Genomic DNA, 21,589 nt, shown 5'->3' with positions numbered 1-21,589 from the left:
CTATGCTAGGCACATAAGATCGAGGCTAGAAATGAAAAAGTGAGTCATTTCAATCTTGCAACTCCAAGACATCAAAAACCATTTATTGGAATTCGAGTCAACAAGATAAAGTCATTAGACACGGCAATGAAACAAATTTGGCAAAGACAATGGAACCAGCCAAGTGTGAGTGAATGGAATTCCCAAATTCCTATTTATGCAGGCAGAGTACAACCATGACAGTCATTTCGTTACAGAAGTCAACTTTGGAAAAGGTAGGGTATTGTCTTTCCATGTTCAGGGTTGCTGTCTGGAATGATCACTTGCAGATCTTCTAGTGATGATGGTCCTGAGTATAGCGCAGGCCACAGTACTTGCACACGGCAGGCTCCTCCCGATCGAGGCATATGAACTCAATTGGATGACCAAGGGCAGGATTGCTGTCTGCAATCAGCAGCAGTTTGTTTGAATCAAAATAAGGAATCACACCTTCCTTAATAAATTATTTACTAGGATTATATGCAAGCATGGATACATGTATGGAGATGGACTAACCTCCCTCACAAGCAACGATACGGCCTTCGACCTTGATTGGTGGAACCTCATTGATCAACTCCATGGGTGATTTCTTACTTGTATCCTAGATATGAAAATAAAATAGAACTTTCATATATCCTTCAGCATTGGATAGGATCACAAAGAGTAGAATTTTCCCCCAAAATGGCTCGATATTTCTTAGAAGTAAATGAAAGAAATAGAAAGAACTATATCATGTCTCAACAGTCGGATCACAAAGAGTAGAATCTATCCCCCAAAACGGTTGGATATTTCTTAGAAGTAAATGAAAGAAATAGAAAGAGCTATATCATGTCTCAACCGTCAGTTGAACTTGATTGACCCTCAATAATTTAAGCAAATAGATGGAAAAAAAAAATGTTCTGAAATCATGCCAAAAAAAATTCGAGATCCAAACATGTCAAACAATGTATCAATTATTAAAAGAGAACAGTAATCCAGACAATTTCCCAAAAGCAAAATGAAGTCACGACATATCATTTGAAAATGGAAGAGTTAATTAACAAGACCATTGAAATTGATGCAGTTATAAAACGCACTAACGCCTGCAACACGTATGTACTGAAGAGGATACAGATATTGGAAAAAAAAATATATGAAAAACTTGCAGCTTTGGGAACAGGGATAACTCAACGAACTCTATGGTACAAGTAGAATAGTTGGGCAACACAGTAGATGTTGATGAAAACCTAATTGAGACTCTCAAGCAATCACAATTAAGAAAACCAACGAAATTGCCAAGTAAGAATTAAGAAAATTGAACCCCATCAGAGTAAGCTATTTTATTAGCAGGCCGGTTGATTTAGTTACAACGCTTTCAATGATCAAAACATGGAAGGGAAACCCTACTTTCACAACTCAAAACTTCTTGAAAATGTGAAAAACGCACGAGGGTAGTGAAGAATCGATTGCAATGCGATAGAATCCTACACTTAAATAACTAAAAAAAAAAATCCATGGATAGTTCTCGTATTATACTTTAGAGCTCTCCAAGAAAATCCAGGTTATCTAAAGTAATTTAGATAAATCTAAGATGGTGTACATATTACAAAATAGGAAAAATCTAGAAAGTCTCCGCTGTTAGACTGACTTGATCCTAGTTAATGGACATGGATGTAAAATCTTATGCAAGAAAGAGTCCTCTAGTCTCCTATTTTAACCAAGAGCTGATCAAATCTATTAATAGAGTGATAAAAAAAACCTCTGCTAATGACATTCTCTCTGACTTGTTTACTAGGCAACTACTCCTCCAAGCAAGCACACTAGAAGGGCTGCTTGCTTCAAGTGCATAAGAATGTTACATGCTGCAACCGTGCAACGATTAGCTGTTAGGATAAACAAAGATTATGGTTTCCTTGGAAGACAAATTCTTAAAACAATGACATCGCCACTGCAAGGCAATGAGATGTTGGGTTGGAAAGAACATTCAATAGAAGAACCTAGGTCAGTGAAATATCCGATGGTCTTGCTCATGATTTCCTGGAGATTCATAAAGCAGGGGTTCATGTGGGACATGCATTCTATAGTTGACAATCTTTCTATATGAGAAAACCAACTTTCAAGTCATTAGGGACCACCTGGCACTATCTAGGGGGTGGACACGGAACAGATTGGACCAAGTAGTTAAGAACGTTGTTAACATGTTAAAGAAAATTCACGACAATGAACTCCAACTTTTGGTAACAAAAAAAGGATAACCACTAAACAGTTCTTAAATTTGAGTTATGAGTCCAAAAAAGAGCATGCATCAAATCCCAAATATCATCCCACCATTCATCTAACTGCACAAACATTCTACTGTTTTTCCTTTCTAGCCAAATAAACTACGGTAAAGAACCCCATTTTCAACCTGAACACCGTCATCCATCGTCTCATGAATGCTCAACCTCAATCAACAAATAATCCAAAACTATATGGAAAACGGCTCAAAACTCATGAAGAAAAGGGCATACCCAGAAGCATAGTTTTAATTTTTTCCCATATGTCCATAACTACACAAAAAACACCAGTTCAAGCTTGAAAGCAGGCACTCTGCAAAATTCGGGGCAAGATCTCTATAAATATGTCACATTGCAATAAATATGCGGGATAGATCTCAAAACTGTCGTGGTGTTGCCTTTATGCAATGCAAGGCAAGGATTATTGTTCAGTAAAAGGAAAAAGTAGTTGCCTGTTGCACCCGGATTGGTGGTAAAGGGAAAGTTTTGAGGCAAGCACCTAGCTAACTTAGCTATTTTAGGGTATGTTTGGTTTGAAAGAAATTGGAGGATATTCAAAAGGGTTGAGGATTCTTGGGAGGATGTCTGAGGATTGACTTATATCAATACCTCTATCTAAGTGTCTCCCACTGATAGGTTTGTAACTATCCTTTACCTTTGGTTCTTTATAATTGGAACCTCTTCTGGTAGTCATAGTTCCTTTTTTCCAGGGCATGGCCTGCATCTTAATGAAAAAAATCTTATACATAGTAATAATAATAATTGAGAAGATATGAAAGCCATTAGAAAGCAACACCAACAGTCATAGAACCTGTTGAAGGAGAATGTGCTACCCTGAGAAAGTACCTTGCATTTATAGGGTCCAACTACGAAAAATGTAGAAGTGAAAGAAGGAATCTTAGTTAGGCAGCTAGCTTAAATACAAAGGTCATGCAATTGGTAAGAAATTTTTATATCCCGAAGGTCATAGTAGGTATGGCATTTAGTGAGTTGAAGCCTTCTGCTTAATTGTACTATGAGGTGGTGGGTTATTTCTTCAACTTGGAAGTGCAAGCATATTGCAATCATTTAACGCAATGCAACCAAAGAGTTTTGTGGTAGAAGACTAGATGTTGCCGAGCAAGGAGCTGAAAATGAATAAACTAGTTCCAACTAGAGAATACTAGGCATGTGGACGTCAATTATCAAGTTAAAAAGAAGAGCTCAAATCAACCCTAGAAGAAGAGCCAAAAATTCTAAACAGGCATGGTGATAAAAAAAATGATCCGAGGGAAAATTTTCAGGCATTGCTACGCACTCGTACAAGAATATGCCAACACCTCTTCTTTAGGCACCAGGATGCAAGAAATTCGGAACATTTGTCCTACTCTCTTTTTCCCGAGTTTCAACTTCCACTCTTTTTTGGAGAGGGGAGGTGTTCCATGGCTTGCTATTCGGCTCCTCTTTTTCTTTTTTTTTTTTTCTTTTAACCTGGAGGAGTTCTCTTTTCTACTTTTATACATTCTTTAGGAAGATGATAGCTCGTTAGTTCTCAAATATCAACGAAAAGTTAATATTTCTAATCAAAGATAAAAAATTTAAGTGGCAGGTGGCCATCAAGAGAAAAGGATATAGAGAAATAGCTCTTTAATATTTCTAAAGGTGAGGCATGTACTCTGATAATCTTCATGTACATACAAAACCAACAGAACATGAAGAAGATAATACATAATCTAAGCAGGGAGGCGAGGGGAAGATAGCTAGGTGAGAAATAAAATATTTGTATAGTTAATATAAAATTTGCTTCGATGAAAGACGAGCACCAAAAGGTTTAGCATCCATCAATGCCACTGGAAAACAAGTTTCTTTCTGTTCTCTTCAAATAACATGAATTAATTTCCACATAAAAACAATCGATCAAAAAAAACAACAACAACAACAACAAACAAAAGAAAACCACCACATAAATTGGGAGCCTTCAGACCCAATCTCTAAATCAGTTCTCGGGTAAAGTTAGAAAGAACAACGAATTATAAACAAGAACACAAAATCTGAAGAGATCAATTGAAACACAGGCATCGAAGCCATAAATTTCAAAGGAAGGATTTGCGAGAAATTACTGGATACCTGCATCCATTTGGCGGTGTGCTGGCCGATTTGGTTGCTAACAAGACTCAGACTTCTAGCCGAAGATGGAGTTTTGGAGGAAGATTCAACAAGTGCTTTGAACAGACTCGACGCCATTGATCCACCGATCAAACACACAACCTGAGATGGAGAAAGAGAACGCGAAGGAGAGCTACGGCCAGAGAGAGCTCGAAGTATAAACGCTCGACGGAAGTTTTGCCCCCAAAATAAATAGTAATAATAATAATAATAAATATAATAATTCATTTTTATTTAATAAGAAATAGCATATTTCCAAATAAGAAAATATTTTTTCTTGTAGAAGACCATTTACTATATTATTTACTATATTTTAAAGTTTATAGTAATGAATCGATAGTCCAAATACTCAAAATATTTCAAGTCGTGAAGTTAGGATTGAATCCATGGTATATATTTGAAAGAGGTCAACCTTCTTACTTCTCTCATGTGACAATATTCTTCTGTCGAGCACCTTTTCTCTTCGATGGCAAATGGCTCGGGAGAGAAAAAGTTCATTTTTTTTAGGGTACCTGAAAGCCGTTCTAGTAGATATAGGGTGGGGTTTGTAACTTAGAGGATTAGAGGCTAACAACGTAACGGGCAAAAAGGTAAACTGAAGGATAGTTTGGTCTTTAAGTGATTGGACCCTCGTAGGTAACCCTAACACTAATAAGGTTACATTTCAAAGAGCTCGGTCCATTATGCGACACTTATTCTCACCTTCAAGTAAGCTAGTCAACTAAAATTTGGGTTAGAGTGGAACAAACGATCTATACTCAAGCCTTTGACCCCATTTTTGAAAAATGGTTTTAAAAAATGTACTCAGAGAAGATTTTGAAATACATTTTGAAAACGATTTAAGAAATCAATTTTATAAACTAACAAGTAATTAGGGACAGGAATGACATTGATAACATATAACTTTAGTAGAGAGAATTAACGATTAATTGCATTCTCATATAGTATATTCGGATGCATTAACTAACTAATATGAAACCAAATAAAATGGGCTTGAAATTGCCACTGGCAATACGTCCTAGACAAATATGATCGTGACACTCAGCATATGTTATGTTTTAGTGTAGAATTTGTATTTGTATCTCTAATATTTTGAACAAAGATCCATGTTTGCAATACCCTTTGTGTTCAATAGATCGAGAAGATGTTTACCTTCATATGCTTAAAGCCGTATTAATGAGTAAGTTCTTGATAAGAAACGTCGGCCTATCATAACAGATACGTATGATCCAAGAATTCATATATTTTTTTGTTCTAGAATAGGATTGAATGTTAATTTCCTCATATATAGTAACTGCAACTAAATGAGCTTTATTTTGTCGAGTTGTCCCGTCCTAAACTTAAAGAGATACAAAGATAATTGATCATTTACCAAGCTTATAATAGATAAAGTTCATCACAAGCTCATCCAACTTCCTCAAAACTAGATTGGTAAGAAGATGATCTTCATCCAATCAACAGTTGCACCGGAAGCGGAATAAATGTACTCACAACACTACTGAACGAAGTTACACAAAGAGACACCAAGATATTTCCATGGTTCGGAGAGAAGAAGTTCCCCTACATCCTTGGGTAGCAACCAATCACTAATAAACCAAGTGTTACAAGTGAATAACTCACTATCACACTACAAAGTCTCTCACCAAATGTCACTCAAGAAACATAATGTGACACCTAAAACTCTCCCAAATCCCGATATCACTTGTTAGGAATGGATATTCAGAATGGAGGGAGGAATCACTCATTATATAGCATTACAGAATCAAATCTCCGATATGACTAAGACTAAATTTAATTCAAATAATCAAATCAAATCTTTTCCAAATAACCCAATCAAATCAAAACTTATGACAATTTACAACATCAACGCCACTTTTCAGCCTCGGATGTCTTCTCGGTATGGCGTAAATGACGAAATCAATCGATCCATGACTGCAAATTCCTTCATCCTGTGTGATGTCATCTCAACAAGGTCGAAGAGAAAGCAAAACAGCAGTTCGGTCAGTTTACATAATCTTTCGATCCATTTAGTATCCTCGAGTGTCAAGTCCTCGGTTTCTTAAAGCAACCTGGGACGTTTCTGCAATAGTTACAAGGAGTTTGATGAACATATATCCAGAATATTCTCCTTTATGTGTACCTTTCGAGCCACTTTGCTTCTGAGTCAAACGACAACCGGCAGGTAAAGTGCTGGCAAATCGGATCGCTGAATACGTTGAGGCTCAAGCAGACTCTAGCTTCAATCCGACTCGAAGGTCTTTCAAGAATGAAAGACCCAAACTTTTCATGGAATCCAAAATATTCAATGCTTCATCCTCTTTTCCTTCAACCTTATAAAAATGTACAGCTGCACTCATTATAAACCTGTCTCCTGCATATTTGCATGAAGATTCAAAGAACTCGATACCTTCTTTGACATATCCGTAGTCAAGGTAACCTCTCATCAACGCCCGATTGCACGTAACATCGGGATTTAAACCATCTGTTTGAAGTTTGTCGTAGACTCTTTTGGCATTCCGTATCATACCGACCTTTGCCAAAGCTGAAAGCAACAGGTCGTAATGCGCACAAGATGTGGGGATGCCTTTTTCCTTCATAGAGTTGATGATTTCCTCGGCTTCTGAGTATTTGCAATTCTGTGTGTAAGCTCGAATAAGTGAGAAGTAGGTAAAAGAATCAGGTAAGAGACCATCTTGCTCCATTGCTTCGAAAAGCTTCTCTGTTTCTTCTTCAAGTCCGGCCGCAGCATATACATTGGCCATAATGTTGTAGCTGACCTGCAGTTTTGGGTAAGTCAGCACCAGATTTGTAGAACAATTCAAAGAACACAAGGAAATAAACATTTTGCTATTGTATGGTGCAGCTGAACAACTCTAGTTCTAATAACTGAGTAAAGGTGTGAGATCCCAGATCAGTTGGGAAGGAGAACGAAACATTCTTTATAAGAGTGTAGAAACTTCTCCCTAGCAGACGCGTCTTTAAAACTTTGAGGGGAACCCCAAAAGGGAAAGGTTGAAAATGTGCCAGCGAGAAAGCTGAGCCCCAAGGGGGGTGTACACGAGGCGGTGTGCCAGCAAGGATGTTGGGCCCTGAAGGGGGTAGATTTGAGAGAAAGGAACTCATGGGCCCCGAAGGGGGTGGGCTTGGACTGTTACAAATGGTTTCAGAGCCAGATACCGGACGATGTACCAGCAAGAAGGATAAGCCCCGAAAGGGGTGGACACGAGGCGGTGTGCCAGCAAGGATGTTGAGCCCCGAAGGGGGTAGATTTGGGGGGGTTCCACATTGATTGGAGAAAGGAACGAAACATTGTTTATAAGGTGTGGAAACTTCTCCCTAGCATACACGTTTTAAAAACCTTAGAGGAAGCCTAAAAGGGAAAATCCAAAGAAAACAATATCTGCTAGTAGTGGGCCTGGGTCGTTACATAAGGCACCACTAAACCTAAAAGTTTAAACGAATAGGCTATGGTATGCTTAAATTATGTATACATATCCTTAACAACATACAAATCCAAGGGAAATTATGAGTTATGAGAGTACCATCCCAGGTTTAATCCCTTCTTTCAGCATTTCTTTGAATAGCAAGCTTGCTTCATGCGTCTTACCTACAAAGCATAATATTGAAATATTAACTTAATTTCATTACAATATATAAATAGTTATATCATTGACCGAATGCCCAAAAAGAATCATAGACCATAGTTCAATAAAGTTCAATGATATGTAATTAATTTTACAAGGTTATTTGAGTGAGTCTGGAGAACATAATACCAGCCTTCCCATAGAAGCTAATCAGGTTAGCATATGCCTTTTCATCAGGAGAGTGACCCGAGCTGCGAGCTTCATTAAACATTTCTACAGCTTTATCGAGCTTCCAACCACGTCCATAAACACTGAATCCACAAAAAGCCAATAATATCGATATCTTTTACTAATGGGTGTGGGCAGTCTCAATAGCTCTGGCTATCAGTTTCAATAAATTTGGAGACATTTCAAGTTTCAAATTATACCTAATCATGGTGTTATATGTCTGAATTGATGGTACAATGCCAAGAGAAATCATGCGATTATATATTCTGGATGCAAAATGCAGTTTCCCTGCAAATTAGAACATGTTATATTCATAGTGAATGTTTTTCAAATAGTATTCATCACTCAATTTATTGATATATTTGACGCTAACCAACCTGCCTCCAGCATTGCCTTGATAAATGTATTGAATGCCACTGTATCAAGCTTCAAGTCAGCTTTAAGACTAGCACGTACGACACTCTCTGCTGCTTGATGTTTTCCTGGAAATAATTCAATGTATAATACTACCTCAATAGCAGAAGAAATGCAAAGAAAAGTCTAAAATGCTACCACGTTTAATTGGTTTAGATTATGCGATAACTCAAAATTAAATGACCACTCGAAGAGTTGAGATGGGTTGACTCGGGCAATCTATTCCACCGGGCCAATCAGCACATTAGTAAATAGAGTGTCACAGTCGTACTTTTTCAATTGTGTAACATCATGATCTTGATACACTCATGACAAGCCATGAGGGGAACTCAAATTTCATTTACATTTTTTTTCCGGCTTTGTGACTTTGTCGGACCTTAGGCGAGGTTCTCCTTTACCAACCGAACACAACTCTTGTAGAGTCTAAGCTTGTTCGGCCACACATGTCGCCCGTGCGTGCATGTTCAATCATTTGCGACTCTAGCTGAATTACCTAGTCTCTTGGCTCGGCTATGTCTTTACTCTCGACCAAGGTCTCTCACACACAACGTCGCATCTCATCTTGTCATCAACTTGTCATCTAGGTTCCCCACAACACGGGCTATGTATTGCGATGTCATCAACCATCTTAACATGCTTAGACATGTTTACCAAGTACTGATCCCATGAGTCAACTATATTGTCGAGACATCTCGAACATACATCCATTTGGGTCCAATCGAGGCATGAACCCTCCTATGTCCATGTTGAGTCACTTACAGATACTGTACCGAATAGCAAGTGCATATATCAACTAATGACAAATAGGGTGGGGTGCAATGTCAGCATGAACACTGTCCTAAAAAAAACCCATTTTCAAAGAAATACACCCAAGATACTCGGCTTACAACGCTCGCCTACACTGTGGCACAAAAGTAGCTCACTTAGACCACATGGACCAAGAGTGGTGGAGAGTTGATACCATGTCTCCCCCTATAGTACATTTTGGAGCATTTTTGGACTTGCAGGAATAGCATGATTTTGGCAAACAGTCATATGTGTCCAATTGACATCAAATTTGGCCACCTTTCATATTTCATATATACGGACTTAACTCTAGAGCCATATGCCAAAACTCATAACGAAATCCTGACTTCCGAGGTTAAGGCCAGGGGCCCTACCAGGCTCTTCATCGAGCTTATCTATGACACTCTTGTCTATCCTTTGCCTCTATCTTGCTTATCCCTCAACTTGGCTTCAATGTACACTTTCTTTGGTGTGTTGGATGATGCATCGTCCTTCTCGGTCGCATCATGGCACTTGTCTATCTTAGCCCTCACATGGTTGGATGGACACCACTTGAGGGTAACTATCTTGTCTGTCTCCATGAGAAAGTCACAACCTACTCTCTTCTCAGTATGGTTGTGACATTCTCCCTCACTTAAACTAGTCAGCGTCCTCAATAACGCGCTCAATAACTTACTCAGAGGCATAACACACCATCATAAATTGTGACACAGTGCACCCAACTCTAGCCTCTTATAGTCATATGCTACAAAATTTTCTAAGAGTTCCACAGTAAACTTCTATCTGGTTATTGGCTTTGAAAACATTTAAAGCCTAAACCTAAATTAGAACAGGTTAATATCTCTAGTTTCCACAACCAGTCATTCATTTTTCTTTTTAGCCTTTCAAACTCTTTAAGAAGAAAGTGGTATGAACAGGTACAGAAGAAGAAGACTAATCAAACAAAGAGTAAGTAAAAAAAGAAAAACAGTATGCCGATCACTTATACGACTCCACAACGTACCAGCAATACTCAAAGTATTCACCATTCTGCTGACAGCAACAGCACCAAGATCATATCCTTTCTCAATTAGCGCATTGTAAACCGCGAACGCTTCTTCTGCTTTATCACATTTGATATATGCATCGATCATAGAACCAAAAATCAATTCGGATGTGCAAGAATCTGAAACTGCTGCAAAAATTTCAGCTGCTTGATTTATTTTCTTCTCTTTCCCATACAAACTGATTAAGGACGCTGTAGTAGCGTCATCTAGCTGGTAGCCAAGCTCGAGTAATTCTTTCATAAGAGCTCCTGCTTTCAATGCATCACCTGTAGAGCAAAGAAATTAATCGAGTTTGCCTTAAACCGAAAGCATAGATAAATAAATCCATAAAATCAATATTATCATAACTCAAAAGACAAATAATTTTCTTGCCTTCTCTAATCAAATTAGCTACAAGTTGACTCACAACGCTCACGCCACCATCCCTAAGTATTAATTTCAGGATCCTATTCCTTTTACCAACATCGCTGTTCGCCAAATACAGCCGAAGTATCATATGAAGAGCCATATAATCTGGTTGGTCATAGCTGCCAATTGTATTTTCATTTATCATAAATGAAAATGTCTCCATAAATTTCATATCAACAAAATACTCATCCTTCTTCATAAGTTCAACTAAAATTTCAGCTTCTTTTAACATCCCCTCCTTGCAATAGACTCTCATAACCAATTTATAAAGTTCCTCGTCGAAAACTACCCCATCCTTTCTTATTTGGGCTATAAAATCTTTTGCCTCGTCCACCAAGTCTAATTTTAAATACAAATTGAGAATATCAATACACGAACGAGCATCAGGAAGCCCGGTTTTGGATAGAGCTTGAAATGTGGATTCTGCAGAGCTTATATCTTCTTTCATAACATAACACTTTAATGATACTATATAAGCAAATCTTGAAAACCAAATGTTTCTAGATTTCATCAACTCGATTACGTTTAAAGCTTTCTCGAAGTTTCTCGAACCGAGATGGACTTGAGCCATTGCCAAATAGCTTTTCTCATCTGTAAGTAAACCAAGTTGCTCCATTTCTTCAAATGTCTTATGGGCATCCTCATGTAGACCCAATTTTCCATATATTCTAATAAGTAATCCATATATAACTTCATCAACCACCACTTGTTTCGTTTCCATCTCGGAAAACAGAGAGAGGGCTTTAGAATAATCTCCATTCTTGTAAAACAATGTCAGAAGTGAAGAACAAGTGTAGCTACTTGGAACAATATCCTTATCTCTCATATCCTTGTAAAGCCTCAAAACTTCACCCGAATTCCCTCTTTTTGCGCTTAAATTAATAAGTAGGTTATACGTCCCCTCTTCAGGAACGAACCCACGGTTCTTCATCTCGTCGAAAACTTTGAAAGCCTCCTCACTATGTCCTTCCTTAACAAGTGAGGTGATAACTACAGTATAGGTAAATTCATTGAATGTCACTCCTATCTCTACCATCTGCATCCATAGTTCTTTTACCTCGGCATGGAGCCCCTTCTTCTGCAAGGACGACAGCATAAAATTGAAAACGGCACTCGAAGGTATAATTCCCCTGTCCTTGACAGCAGAATAGAAAGACAACATAGCCTTATGATGTCCCCATCGGGCGTATGTACATAACATCGTTCCACAAGCAACTTCATCTGGTTCTAATCCAACTTCAAGCATCTCCAAGAAAGTTTCTTCAGCTAGCTTTATTTTTCCAACTTGCCCATATGTTCGCAAAACAATCGTGTAGACAATGACGCTTGGGCGATAACTCAACTGTCCAAACAGAAGCCTACGATTATGACGTATTCAATTGAATGCTTCATTTCAAACTATTATGTGGTAACAACATTCTAACAGGAAACTACAAGGGACCCAACAGACATTGATTTTAATCAAACATCCATCAAAAGGGTATTAGTTCAAGTCACCTGAAGAACAGTTTGTATATCATCATGGATCAAACATGGCATTGGTAAGATATAATCAAGTTTATTTACTCTTCAGCTAGCTGAGCAAATTCAATGTAAACAGCAACATTCTAAACAAAACACAATCAAAAGGACATAATTCCTCAAAACCCACCTGCAATTTCATCCAATCAAGCACATCTCTGACCTGCCTCCACCCCTTCTGCTCTTTAAGCACTATACACATCTCCCTAAAGGTCAATTTTCCAACAAAAGAAGCCATCTCCATTCTCATATCGTACTCTCCTTCGGCTTTCTGAGATAAACTCCGCACGTGCTTAATCGCCGCCACCACATGCTTTCCATAGAGGTGGCCATTTTTATCGTCCTCAAGGTACTGCACCATCTGTTCCGGAGTTCTCTTGATCCATTTGGGCGTTTGAGCTCTCGGGCCCTGATTTCGACGCAGTACACTGAGGTACTGAGCCTTGGCCTTGATGATTCGACGGGCGTTGTCGTCGGAAAGCGGCTTTTTGGCGTTTTTGGACCTGGGTTTTGGTCTTGCAGGGTTGCCATCGCTGAGAGACCAAGGATCGGGCGTTACCGACGAGCGGATGATGAAAATTTGGGGTTTTCTGGACTTAAACGGGCAGCGGCTGCTGCGATTGGAAGGGGGAGGGAGGAGGATTGGACCAAGGAATGAAGTCTTGAGGAACTCCATTAGAAGTTTTCGAAGAAACTTACCACGAAATTTGCTGTTCGTTATGAGACATCAGGAGAGGTTAATGGATAAGCAAGGACCGTACTGATAAATTTCAGTTTGTTTCAAATTTTCTAGTTCTAGTAGCATGGAGCTAAAAGGGGTTTATCTCTAAAAAGTTTATATTGTAATGAAATTCGATCGTCATATTCTCTTTCGATCAAAATTGATTCTCGTTTGCTTTTTCTTACCGATTAAACCTGATGCATGAGTAGAGGCTCTATCTAAAAGAATACGATCGAAAGTTTAATAGAACCGTTCACAGTAGAATAAAAGAACAAAATGAAAGAGAATGCACAAGAACAAGAGTTGATGACTCAAAATAATTCGGGGAAGAACGACTATCACAAGCAACCTTTTATAGATGCTCTAGTAGACCGTCACGTCGACCAACAGAGGAGAGGAGTTAACCAAAATGAAGGAATACCCCAAATGATTTTCGAGACTCATCATGGATGGCAATTGAGATCGAGCTATATGAGATTATATGATGTTTCGAATAATTTGTGAGTACACAAACATGTTAGATTGACAACTTTATGATGCAAACGCAACACCGCAAGACGGAGCGTAAGCATACACCACACATATGTAAGTAAAATTAGGAAATACTCTAAGGTCGAGTACATCTATATGTTGAAGTTAATTCAAACGTGCAAGGTCTAAGGTTAATCAAAGATGAAGCAACGGTTAGCTCTAGATCACTAAGAATGCTCCCTTCTTGATCTAGCAGGCATCTAATCAAGAAGATGATGGGAAATAATAAGCATATGGCAAACAAGGCTACTCCTTCCAAGGCTCTTCTTGCAGAATGCTAGCACCATGAAACGCTAGCATATTTCGTAGACCAAATAAACCCTATCGAGCCTGTTCGTGATAGAGAAGTGGTCATGTAATCTAACTGATAGGACAACAAACGTCTAAAATGATATAATATTGTCTATCTTGAACATAAACTCTTATAATTTTGTTTTTGTTTCTCCATAATAGCTCCTACCAACAAAGATGGTGTTTCTTATTTATATACTCATAATCTTCCAGCTAATTAGCCAGCATAATTAAACCAAAATTCTATGGGAAAACTACTCGTCTTCCTCAATAATCATATAACATATTAAAAATTTAGCTGATATTTAATTGGCATCGTCGGAAAAAATGAGAGAATTTTGAGAAGTCTATCACATTCAAAGTTTTTATATCGTGCTGTGAAGTAGCTAAACAAACAGTAACGCTATCAAAATGAAGTGTTTTAGTTGATCTTCCTATGTGGTGATATTCTCTTTGCTGTGATTTTTTATATCGAAAGTTGTTACTTGATTCAACAATATCACAGTTCTCATCGTTGTTCTTGTCAAGATATCAATTTTCCTTGGCTATCTTGTCATTCTTTTTTTCTTCCATAGAGCTTGTTTTAGTCAAACCGACATCAAACAAAGAGATTTGATTTTCCTCCATCTCGACTTCATGAGAACAACTCGTACAAAAGTTAAACGAGATAATGGATACTACAAAAGTCTTTTTAAGTATCGTTAATTTCTTTGAAAAAGAGGTAAGAGGTAGAGAGTTTCACTCGGCATGCCAATCTGTTCACATGAAGTGGAAATGAATTTGAAATTGTATTCATTTATGTAATGTATGATCCCCTAAATCTCTATCTTGGACGTGTATTTAGCTTGTTGTAAATTGAAAATTCTATGATTCGTTCTTATTATGCCAATCATTTTCTTTGATGAGATTTTTCTTTTTATTCAAAGTTTTGCTTCTTCGATTCAAATTCTCTACGATGTTCTATTCCTTTTAACTTTTCTTCTCATGTCATTCTCTTTCACTTTTGATGTAGACTTTTTTTTTTTTAAAATTTATAGTCGAAAACAATCCTCAATAATAATTAACTTATTGATTAAATGTTTGAAGGAGGAAGAAAATAAGATAAGAATGAAGTTTTTAGGTTCAAGGATTTAATAATTAAATTAAAATGGACAAATTTTAATAATGGAATATGCAATAATGGTTTCTTTATTTTAAGAAATAATGGTTGATAATGACTTTTTAATGCAAAAAAAATTGTATTATTGTTCTTATATGTTTTCTTAATTAATTGGTCAAATATGATTATTGTGATTTTTTAGATTATCCTTTAGAAGGCTATATTCAACATTTACATCTGATCCGTATATGATGTCAATGATAAGTTGAGTTTTATTCGATTTTAGTTGTTAAGATAAAATATATAGTAGATAAGTTAAAAAAAAAAAAAAAACGACCCTACACAACCCAACTTGAAAATAGAGGGTTACTAAACCCCATGTGTCTAAGGTCTCCATCCATCGATATTAGAAAGGAAAAGGACAATTTAAAATTTGACTTAACACATAAAATAACTTGCACTATTAACCCGACCATATAGAAATTTGAACCTACTTACAATAAACCCAAAAGAAAGAAAAAAAAAAACTAGAAATTAACTAATAAGATGGATTTTTTNAAAAAAAAAAAAAAAAAAAAAAAAAAAAAAAAAAAAAAAAAAAAAAAAAAAAAAAAAAAAAAAAAAAAAGTTGAATTGCATTGGTATTAGGTGTAGAGGAAGAAGCTTCATTCAGGCTTGCGGCAAGTAATAATGGCAAATTTGATGAGATCTTTCTTGAATCCTTCAATCATCAATGGCATTACTAATGCCCCTTTTATTGTTTTCCACCCTGTTTTTCACCCAACAAAGTAACAATTGTGAATACCTTTTTACGTGGTAAAACAAAAAAAAAAAAAAAATTTACTTTTTAGTCTCGATAACTATTTAATTTACCACTTCGCAAGAGCGATGAGAAGCCATTCCAAGTGAATGCTGACCGAATAACTGCGGGCCAAAACGGAGCAACATTCCTAGACCAGTCTGCCGTCCTTACATCCTGTTAAACACCACAACAATGCCTTTTCACATCACGTTTTTACCTCAAAATCCCACATGGGTTTCATCCATTCTTTAACTTCTACCCACCATCTTAGATATTATGGATGATTCCTTCGTATACGTGAATATCAATACTTAGTGTAATGAAAGATCGAGTTTATTCGGTTGAGTCCTTTTATTGGCATTAACTATGTCTACAATAGTTAAACCCACTACTACTAGAGCCGTTATGTATTGTGGGATATCATAATTCACCTCCCTTTGGGGCTCAGCGTCCTCGCTGGCATATTGCCCGATATTAAGCTCTATACGATTTGTAACAGTCAAGCCCACAATTAGTAGATAATGTCTACTTTGATCTGTTACGTATCGCGGTTAGTCTCACGGATTTAAAACACGGTTTATTAGGGAGAGGTTTCCACACCCTTATAAATAATGGTTTGTTCCCCTCTTCAGCTAATGTAAGATCTCAGAATGTCAACCAATGAATGAATAGATATGATGATGCTCAAAGTAGGAAGAGTATGATACCTGGAGACCGTGGGACTCGACTAACTTGACGTAATCAGCAGTGGAGCACCAAGCAGGGAGATAGAAGCCATCACAAATCTTCTGAAGGAGTTTGTGCTCCCATGGCTGCAAGGAGTCCTCAGAAGGCCCAAGGTCTCTATGGCACCATGTCACTATAATTATGGTGGCTCCTGGGGCTGCAACTCTAACCAGTTCACTCACAAACTGCAGAGGTTGAAAGAGGTAAAGCATACAAACAAACAGACACGAACTTCAAAGTAAAAGTCAAGCAAAGGAGAAAAATAACCTTGGATTTGTCAGGCATGTGCTCCCCACTCTCCATGGACCATACCAGATCAAATTCCCCATCTGAGAATGGTTGGTTCAGAGCATCTGCCACTTCAAAACACACCTACCACTCACCAAATATCCTCTTATTATTGTCAACGTGTGTCAACTTTGTTCTAACATTTCAGATTCCTTCATAGATAACCGAGCCCATCATCTCTCAAACTTTTACAACATCTATTTTCATTTTTAAAATTTTCGACCATCACATGTTCTTAAATTCATAATTCGATATTCATTTCATCCTCGCATGTTCTTGAATTCATAATTCGATATTCATTTCATCCTTGCCTGTTCTTGAGTTCATAATTTAACATTCATTTACTAAATTATATCCAAATTAGAGGTCAAAATAGATTTTAAAATGGACCCAAAAAAATTACTAAACATTTTGAGAAGTAGTGGTTGTGTGGGCACTCTTTTCACAATTTCAGCAACCAAACAAGAAAAGGACTAATCCAGCAGGTATTCATTATTTTGGTTGTATTACTTGATTCGTGACTAATTTTCAAGTTTGGTATCAAAGCAAAGAAAACGGTAAAACAAAAGCGTAACGGAAATTCTTCAATGAAGAAAATACAAAACAAGATAAATGGAGAAGAACAAAAAAGAACAGAGGATTCAACGACGTCCATACCTTATCACTTAATCCAGCATCAGCAGCAATCGCTTGAGCGCGTTTGGCTTGAACAGGGCTCAAAGTTATACCTCTACATTTCGCCCCAAACTTCCTCGCCAAATACCTCGAACTTCCCCCAATCCCACACCCAACATCCACCACCGCCGTCGCCGCCTCCACACCGGCGAACCGGAGCGTCTCCTCAATCATCCGGATTTGCGCGGCACGGTGATCAGAGAGAGAAACGGAAGAATCAGGATCGTAAAAACCATGGTGCATATGCTCACCCCAAACGTTCTCCCAAAGCCCCGATGATTCATCATAGAACTCAGCGATTCCCTCCTTGAGTCTATCGACATCCATATCGATCTCAACGTCCGTCGTCGTCGCGGCAGTGGCAATCAGAGAGCAGTTGCGGCGGCAGCGGGTGAAAGAAGAAGAAAAGGAACGACGGAGAGGAATCGGAGAAAGGATTGTGGCTTTGAAGCGATTGGAATGGAGGGAGGAGAGGGAATAGGAAGGCGTAAGGATTGGAGTTGCAGCGGTGAAGCTCATTGCTGCTTACAATATAAAGAAAGGAGCAATGGCCGACGACAAGTCGTTGGGAAAGTAAAGCAGCGTCAGAGAAGATACAGAAAAAACTATTGCGATTTTCTTTTTTTTCTTTTTCCTTAAATTTCCGTGGGGTATTAATTACAATATTATATATTAAAAAAAAATTTAATTTATAATTAAATATCTCCCCGTTTTTTAGAAAATTTTAATTTCTCACCCTTAATAGGTATATAAATTATAACAAAAAAAAAAAACCTCGATTTACGTTTGAGGTAGACGTCGAACTTATAGATATTCATATCGACGAAAATTTAAACTCTCGAGTACAATCAAACTAATTTAGTTATAACCTCGACCGAAAATTTAGTCGGATCGATACTCTCATATACTGTTGAACAAAAGAACACAACTTCTATATGAATGTCAGAGCATAATTTAGTAAAAAAATAACTTTTAGGAAAATACTTATCTACAATAATTTTCCGTTAATAACTAAAATCTCATACAATACTCACAAAGATAAAATATTTTTAATATTCGTAATAATTTTAAAAGTAGAGTAGAGTTTAGTTGGATTGCAACCCTATTTTTGAGTTGGTCTAATTGACTCAACTAAAGAAATGTCAACCAGAGATCGGTCTGAATTTTTTGTTTTCGAAACATTCAATCCAACTTAAAGTGAAAAAAAAAAAAAAAAAGTTATAACTCAACTAAGTTAAATTATTTGAATTGATCGAGTTTTCGAGTCAACGTGATTATTTTTTTTTGTTCGTTGGGACCTCGGTCTAGCCCACTTGAGAGCGTCTGTGTGGTCCATTTTTCTTCTTTTAGTAAAAGGTGCGCACTTCTAACCCTTTTTAGCTTAATGTGCTTAATGATGGTTAAGTAATATTGATAAGGGATTAAACCACTAATCACACTAATATTAGCTTTACATTGCAATGAAATTGAGGTCAAAATTGGACATTAATTACAACTTTAATTCATTAATATTTAAGGTGTTAATTAATTTAGTATAAAAATTTAATAAATATTTTTATTTTAAAAAACAAATGTATTTTTTCACTCGAGTGCAGAAGAGTATTATGATACATATTAAAACGTATAATCTTTCATTGTCAAAGATAATGAACATAACGATTCATCTGAGAAGAACATATTTAACTGATTAAAGTATTAATATTTTTAAATTTAAATTTTGAAGAACATAACGATTCATCTGAGACAGTATATTTATTTATAAGAATTGAGCGTTTAGACTATAGTTTATAACACTTTTATTCAAATTTTTGAAGAAGAATAATTTTATTTCCAGGTGATTTAGAAAATTATTTTTTAAATTATTTTAGTACTCCGACTTTATATTATATTCTCTTGAACTCTTTATTTAGTAAAATAAATAAAGAGGTAGAGATTTGAATTTTCCATTTAAAAAATAAAATAATAATTCATCAATTTAAAAGAAAATATAAAATATAAAATAGAGAAGATCCTTTAAAGATTCTCCACGTGAGTTTGTTCCCTAATGATAGTAGGTAACTATATATATTAAAGCGAAAAAAAAAATGGTTAATTGTATCCCGCTCCACCTCGTCTCCATTGGATCTGTTCTTGGGGGTACCCTAAAAAAAGGAACCTTTTCTCTCCCCAGCCATTTGCCATTTCGGGTTAAGAAGATGTGAAAGCGCCTCTCTCTCTATAAGAACGGTGCGTTCCAAGGTGTGAAGTGAGAGAGAAAAGTGGGAGAGAAGGGTTTTGAATAAGACGACCTTTTCATTTTTTTTTTTTTTTTCCATATTGAATATTGAAAAGTAATAAGAATGAGAGGTGTTAAGCTTTTTATCATCCTGGGTCGAGCTATTTTTCCGTAGGACCTCCCCTACAGTATCGTCACCGCAGTAGAGTTTAACCACCAAGTTCGGGATGGATTGGTGTGGTTCCTCTACGCCTAGGACACCAGAATATCGAACCATGAACGAAGAAAGGCATGAGAGAAAAGCATATTGGCTAGTGATTGTGAGGCTCCAATTCTTGACTGAAGGGGACACCAAAGGCCTCTGCCCTTCCATCCCTTGGATAGATCAAGAGGGAGGGCAGAACTTTTTTTGGTTTTTTAATGTTGTTAAAAGAGTCGAAGACTGAAAATAGATGGCGAGTGCCTAATTGAATTGATCGGGTCATGTAGGAACAAGGTTCAAGTCTATCGGTATGTTAGGATGCCTCAGTTATGGACGATGAATCAATTTAATAATTTCGATATTATTATTTATGATATTTTAACAGCTTTTGCATCATCGAAAAATATTAATGATTTCTATAGGATTGAATCCCGAGTTATTGCTATACAAGTAAATAGCTTTTAAAATTCAAAGTGATTTAAAAGGGGCATTATTTGCAACAATAATAGAAGTTGAGATAGTCATTATGGAGTCCACATGAACTAGAATATGGGTGTTATAAATGCTATTGAAAAATGAATTTACTTTTTTTAAATTATTATTATTCAATTATTTTATTTTTATTTTGTTTAATTAAGCTTGTATATATTTATTTGTATTTTTTAAAAATAGAAGTTTTAGCCTAACTAAAAAATTCAAGACTATTTATTTAGTTCATTATACATTCATCAATAAATGAGAAGTAATAAAATAAAGTCAACCGTACAGAAATGTCTTGCTTTAACCTAAAATAGAAGTAGCACGTGACTTAAGTATGTAAAGAGGTGACCTCACTATAGGAGGTAAATGCAAGAACATGCAAATGCAATGATGAGATCTATCATAACAGTCTATTTTCCTACGGTACTCTCCTAACGGATAGCTTGAATGTGTACCATATTCTCTACACACGACCCATGTGCAAGTGTGAACCCACCAGTCAATTCACACACCACTGGACTCCTTTCCTTGTCGGGCGAGCATGCTTTAGTAGCTCTTTGTGCCAGACACCCGTTAGAAGTAGTAGTCGTCATGGCAGCATTATGTAAAACATAATGGTCGTTTTTTTGCCTAGTTATGTACATGTATGTACCATCGTGAAGGAATAGGGGTATCTCCTAATGCAATGAGCACACAATAATGCATGAGGTCCCAATATTTTTCCATTTTCATTATTTTTTAATACAACCCTAGCGTTCTGCACATATCATATCTCATATCGTTTATCATATCTTTCATACATACGTTGGGGCTATATTTCATGCTAGTTTATTGTTTTGCATCTCAATCATATCATATCATTCAGATTACATAAATATGTCATATCATACTATTTTATGCTTCTAGACATAACAATTTTCATCATATACATATCATACCATAACATATCGCATCACATTATATCATATCATAAACATGTCAATTTATCACATATCTCGTACCATAACATGTTTCATATCATATCACAATAACTAATAAATAAATAAATAAATATATATATATATATATATATATATATATATATATATATATATATATATATATATATATATATATATATATATATATATATATATATATATATATATATATAT

At 36.5% G+C, this 21,589-nt stretch overlaps 3 protein-coding genes across 3 annotated transcripts; all 3 read right to left on the bottom strand.

The window, feature by feature from the left end:
- Positions 1-44: 44 nt before the first annotated feature.
- On the bottom strand, positions 45-4,639 carry LOC111484323 (NADH dehydrogenase [ubiquinone] iron-sulfur protein 6, mitochondrial). Its single transcript, XM_023130877.1, has 3 exons — positions 4,380-4,639; positions 535-619; positions 45-423 (listed from the first exon to the last, which is right to left on the bottom strand). Exons 1-3 carry the CDS (start codon positions 4,494-4,496, stop codon positions 314-316), a joined length of 312 nt encoding a protein of 103 aa, XP_022986645.1. The 5' UTR covers positions 4,497-4,639; the 3' UTR covers positions 45-313.
- A 1,726-nt stretch (positions 4,640-6,365) lies between these two features.
- Positions 6,366-13,187, bottom strand: LOC111484191 (pentatricopeptide repeat-containing protein At5g27270). The gene is made up of 8 exons (XM_023130687.1): positions 12,536-13,187; positions 10,849-12,226; positions 10,434-10,742; positions 8,608-8,712; positions 8,431-8,518; positions 8,192-8,313; positions 7,961-8,025; positions 6,366-7,195 (listed from the first exon to the last, which is right to left on the bottom strand). Exons 1-8 carry the CDS (start codon positions 13,079-13,081, stop codon positions 6,641-6,643), a joined length of 3,168 nt encoding a protein of 1,055 aa, XP_022986455.1. The 5' UTR covers positions 13,082-13,187; the 3' UTR covers positions 6,366-6,640.
- A 2,489-nt stretch (positions 13,188-15,676) lies between these two features.
- LOC111484262 (tocopherol O-methyltransferase, chloroplastic) lies at positions 15,677-18,169 on the bottom strand. Its single transcript, XM_023130791.1, has 5 exons — positions 17,521-18,169; positions 16,843-16,947; positions 16,557-16,760; positions 15,921-16,023; positions 15,677-15,816 (listed from the first exon to the last, which is right to left on the bottom strand). The coding sequence occupies exons 1-5, from the start codon at positions 18,055-18,057 to the stop codon at positions 15,713-15,715; spliced, it is 1,053 nt and encodes a 350-aa protein (XP_022986559.1). The 5' UTR covers positions 18,058-18,169; the 3' UTR covers positions 15,677-15,712.
- Positions 18,170-21,589: the final 3,420 nt, after the last annotated feature.

Source organism: Cucurbita maxima, unplaced genomic scaffold (genome assembly GCF_002738345.1).
Source record: "Cucurbita maxima cultivar Rimu unplaced genomic scaffold, Cmax_1.0 Cma_Scf00009, whole genome shotgun sequence".
NCBI classification, from domain to species: Eukaryota; Viridiplantae; Streptophyta; class Magnoliopsida; order Cucurbitales; family Cucurbitaceae; genus Cucurbita; species Cucurbita maxima.
The sequence above is the reverse complement of the archived record's forward strand: the minus strand, read 5'-3'. Positions and strand labels throughout refer to the sequence as shown.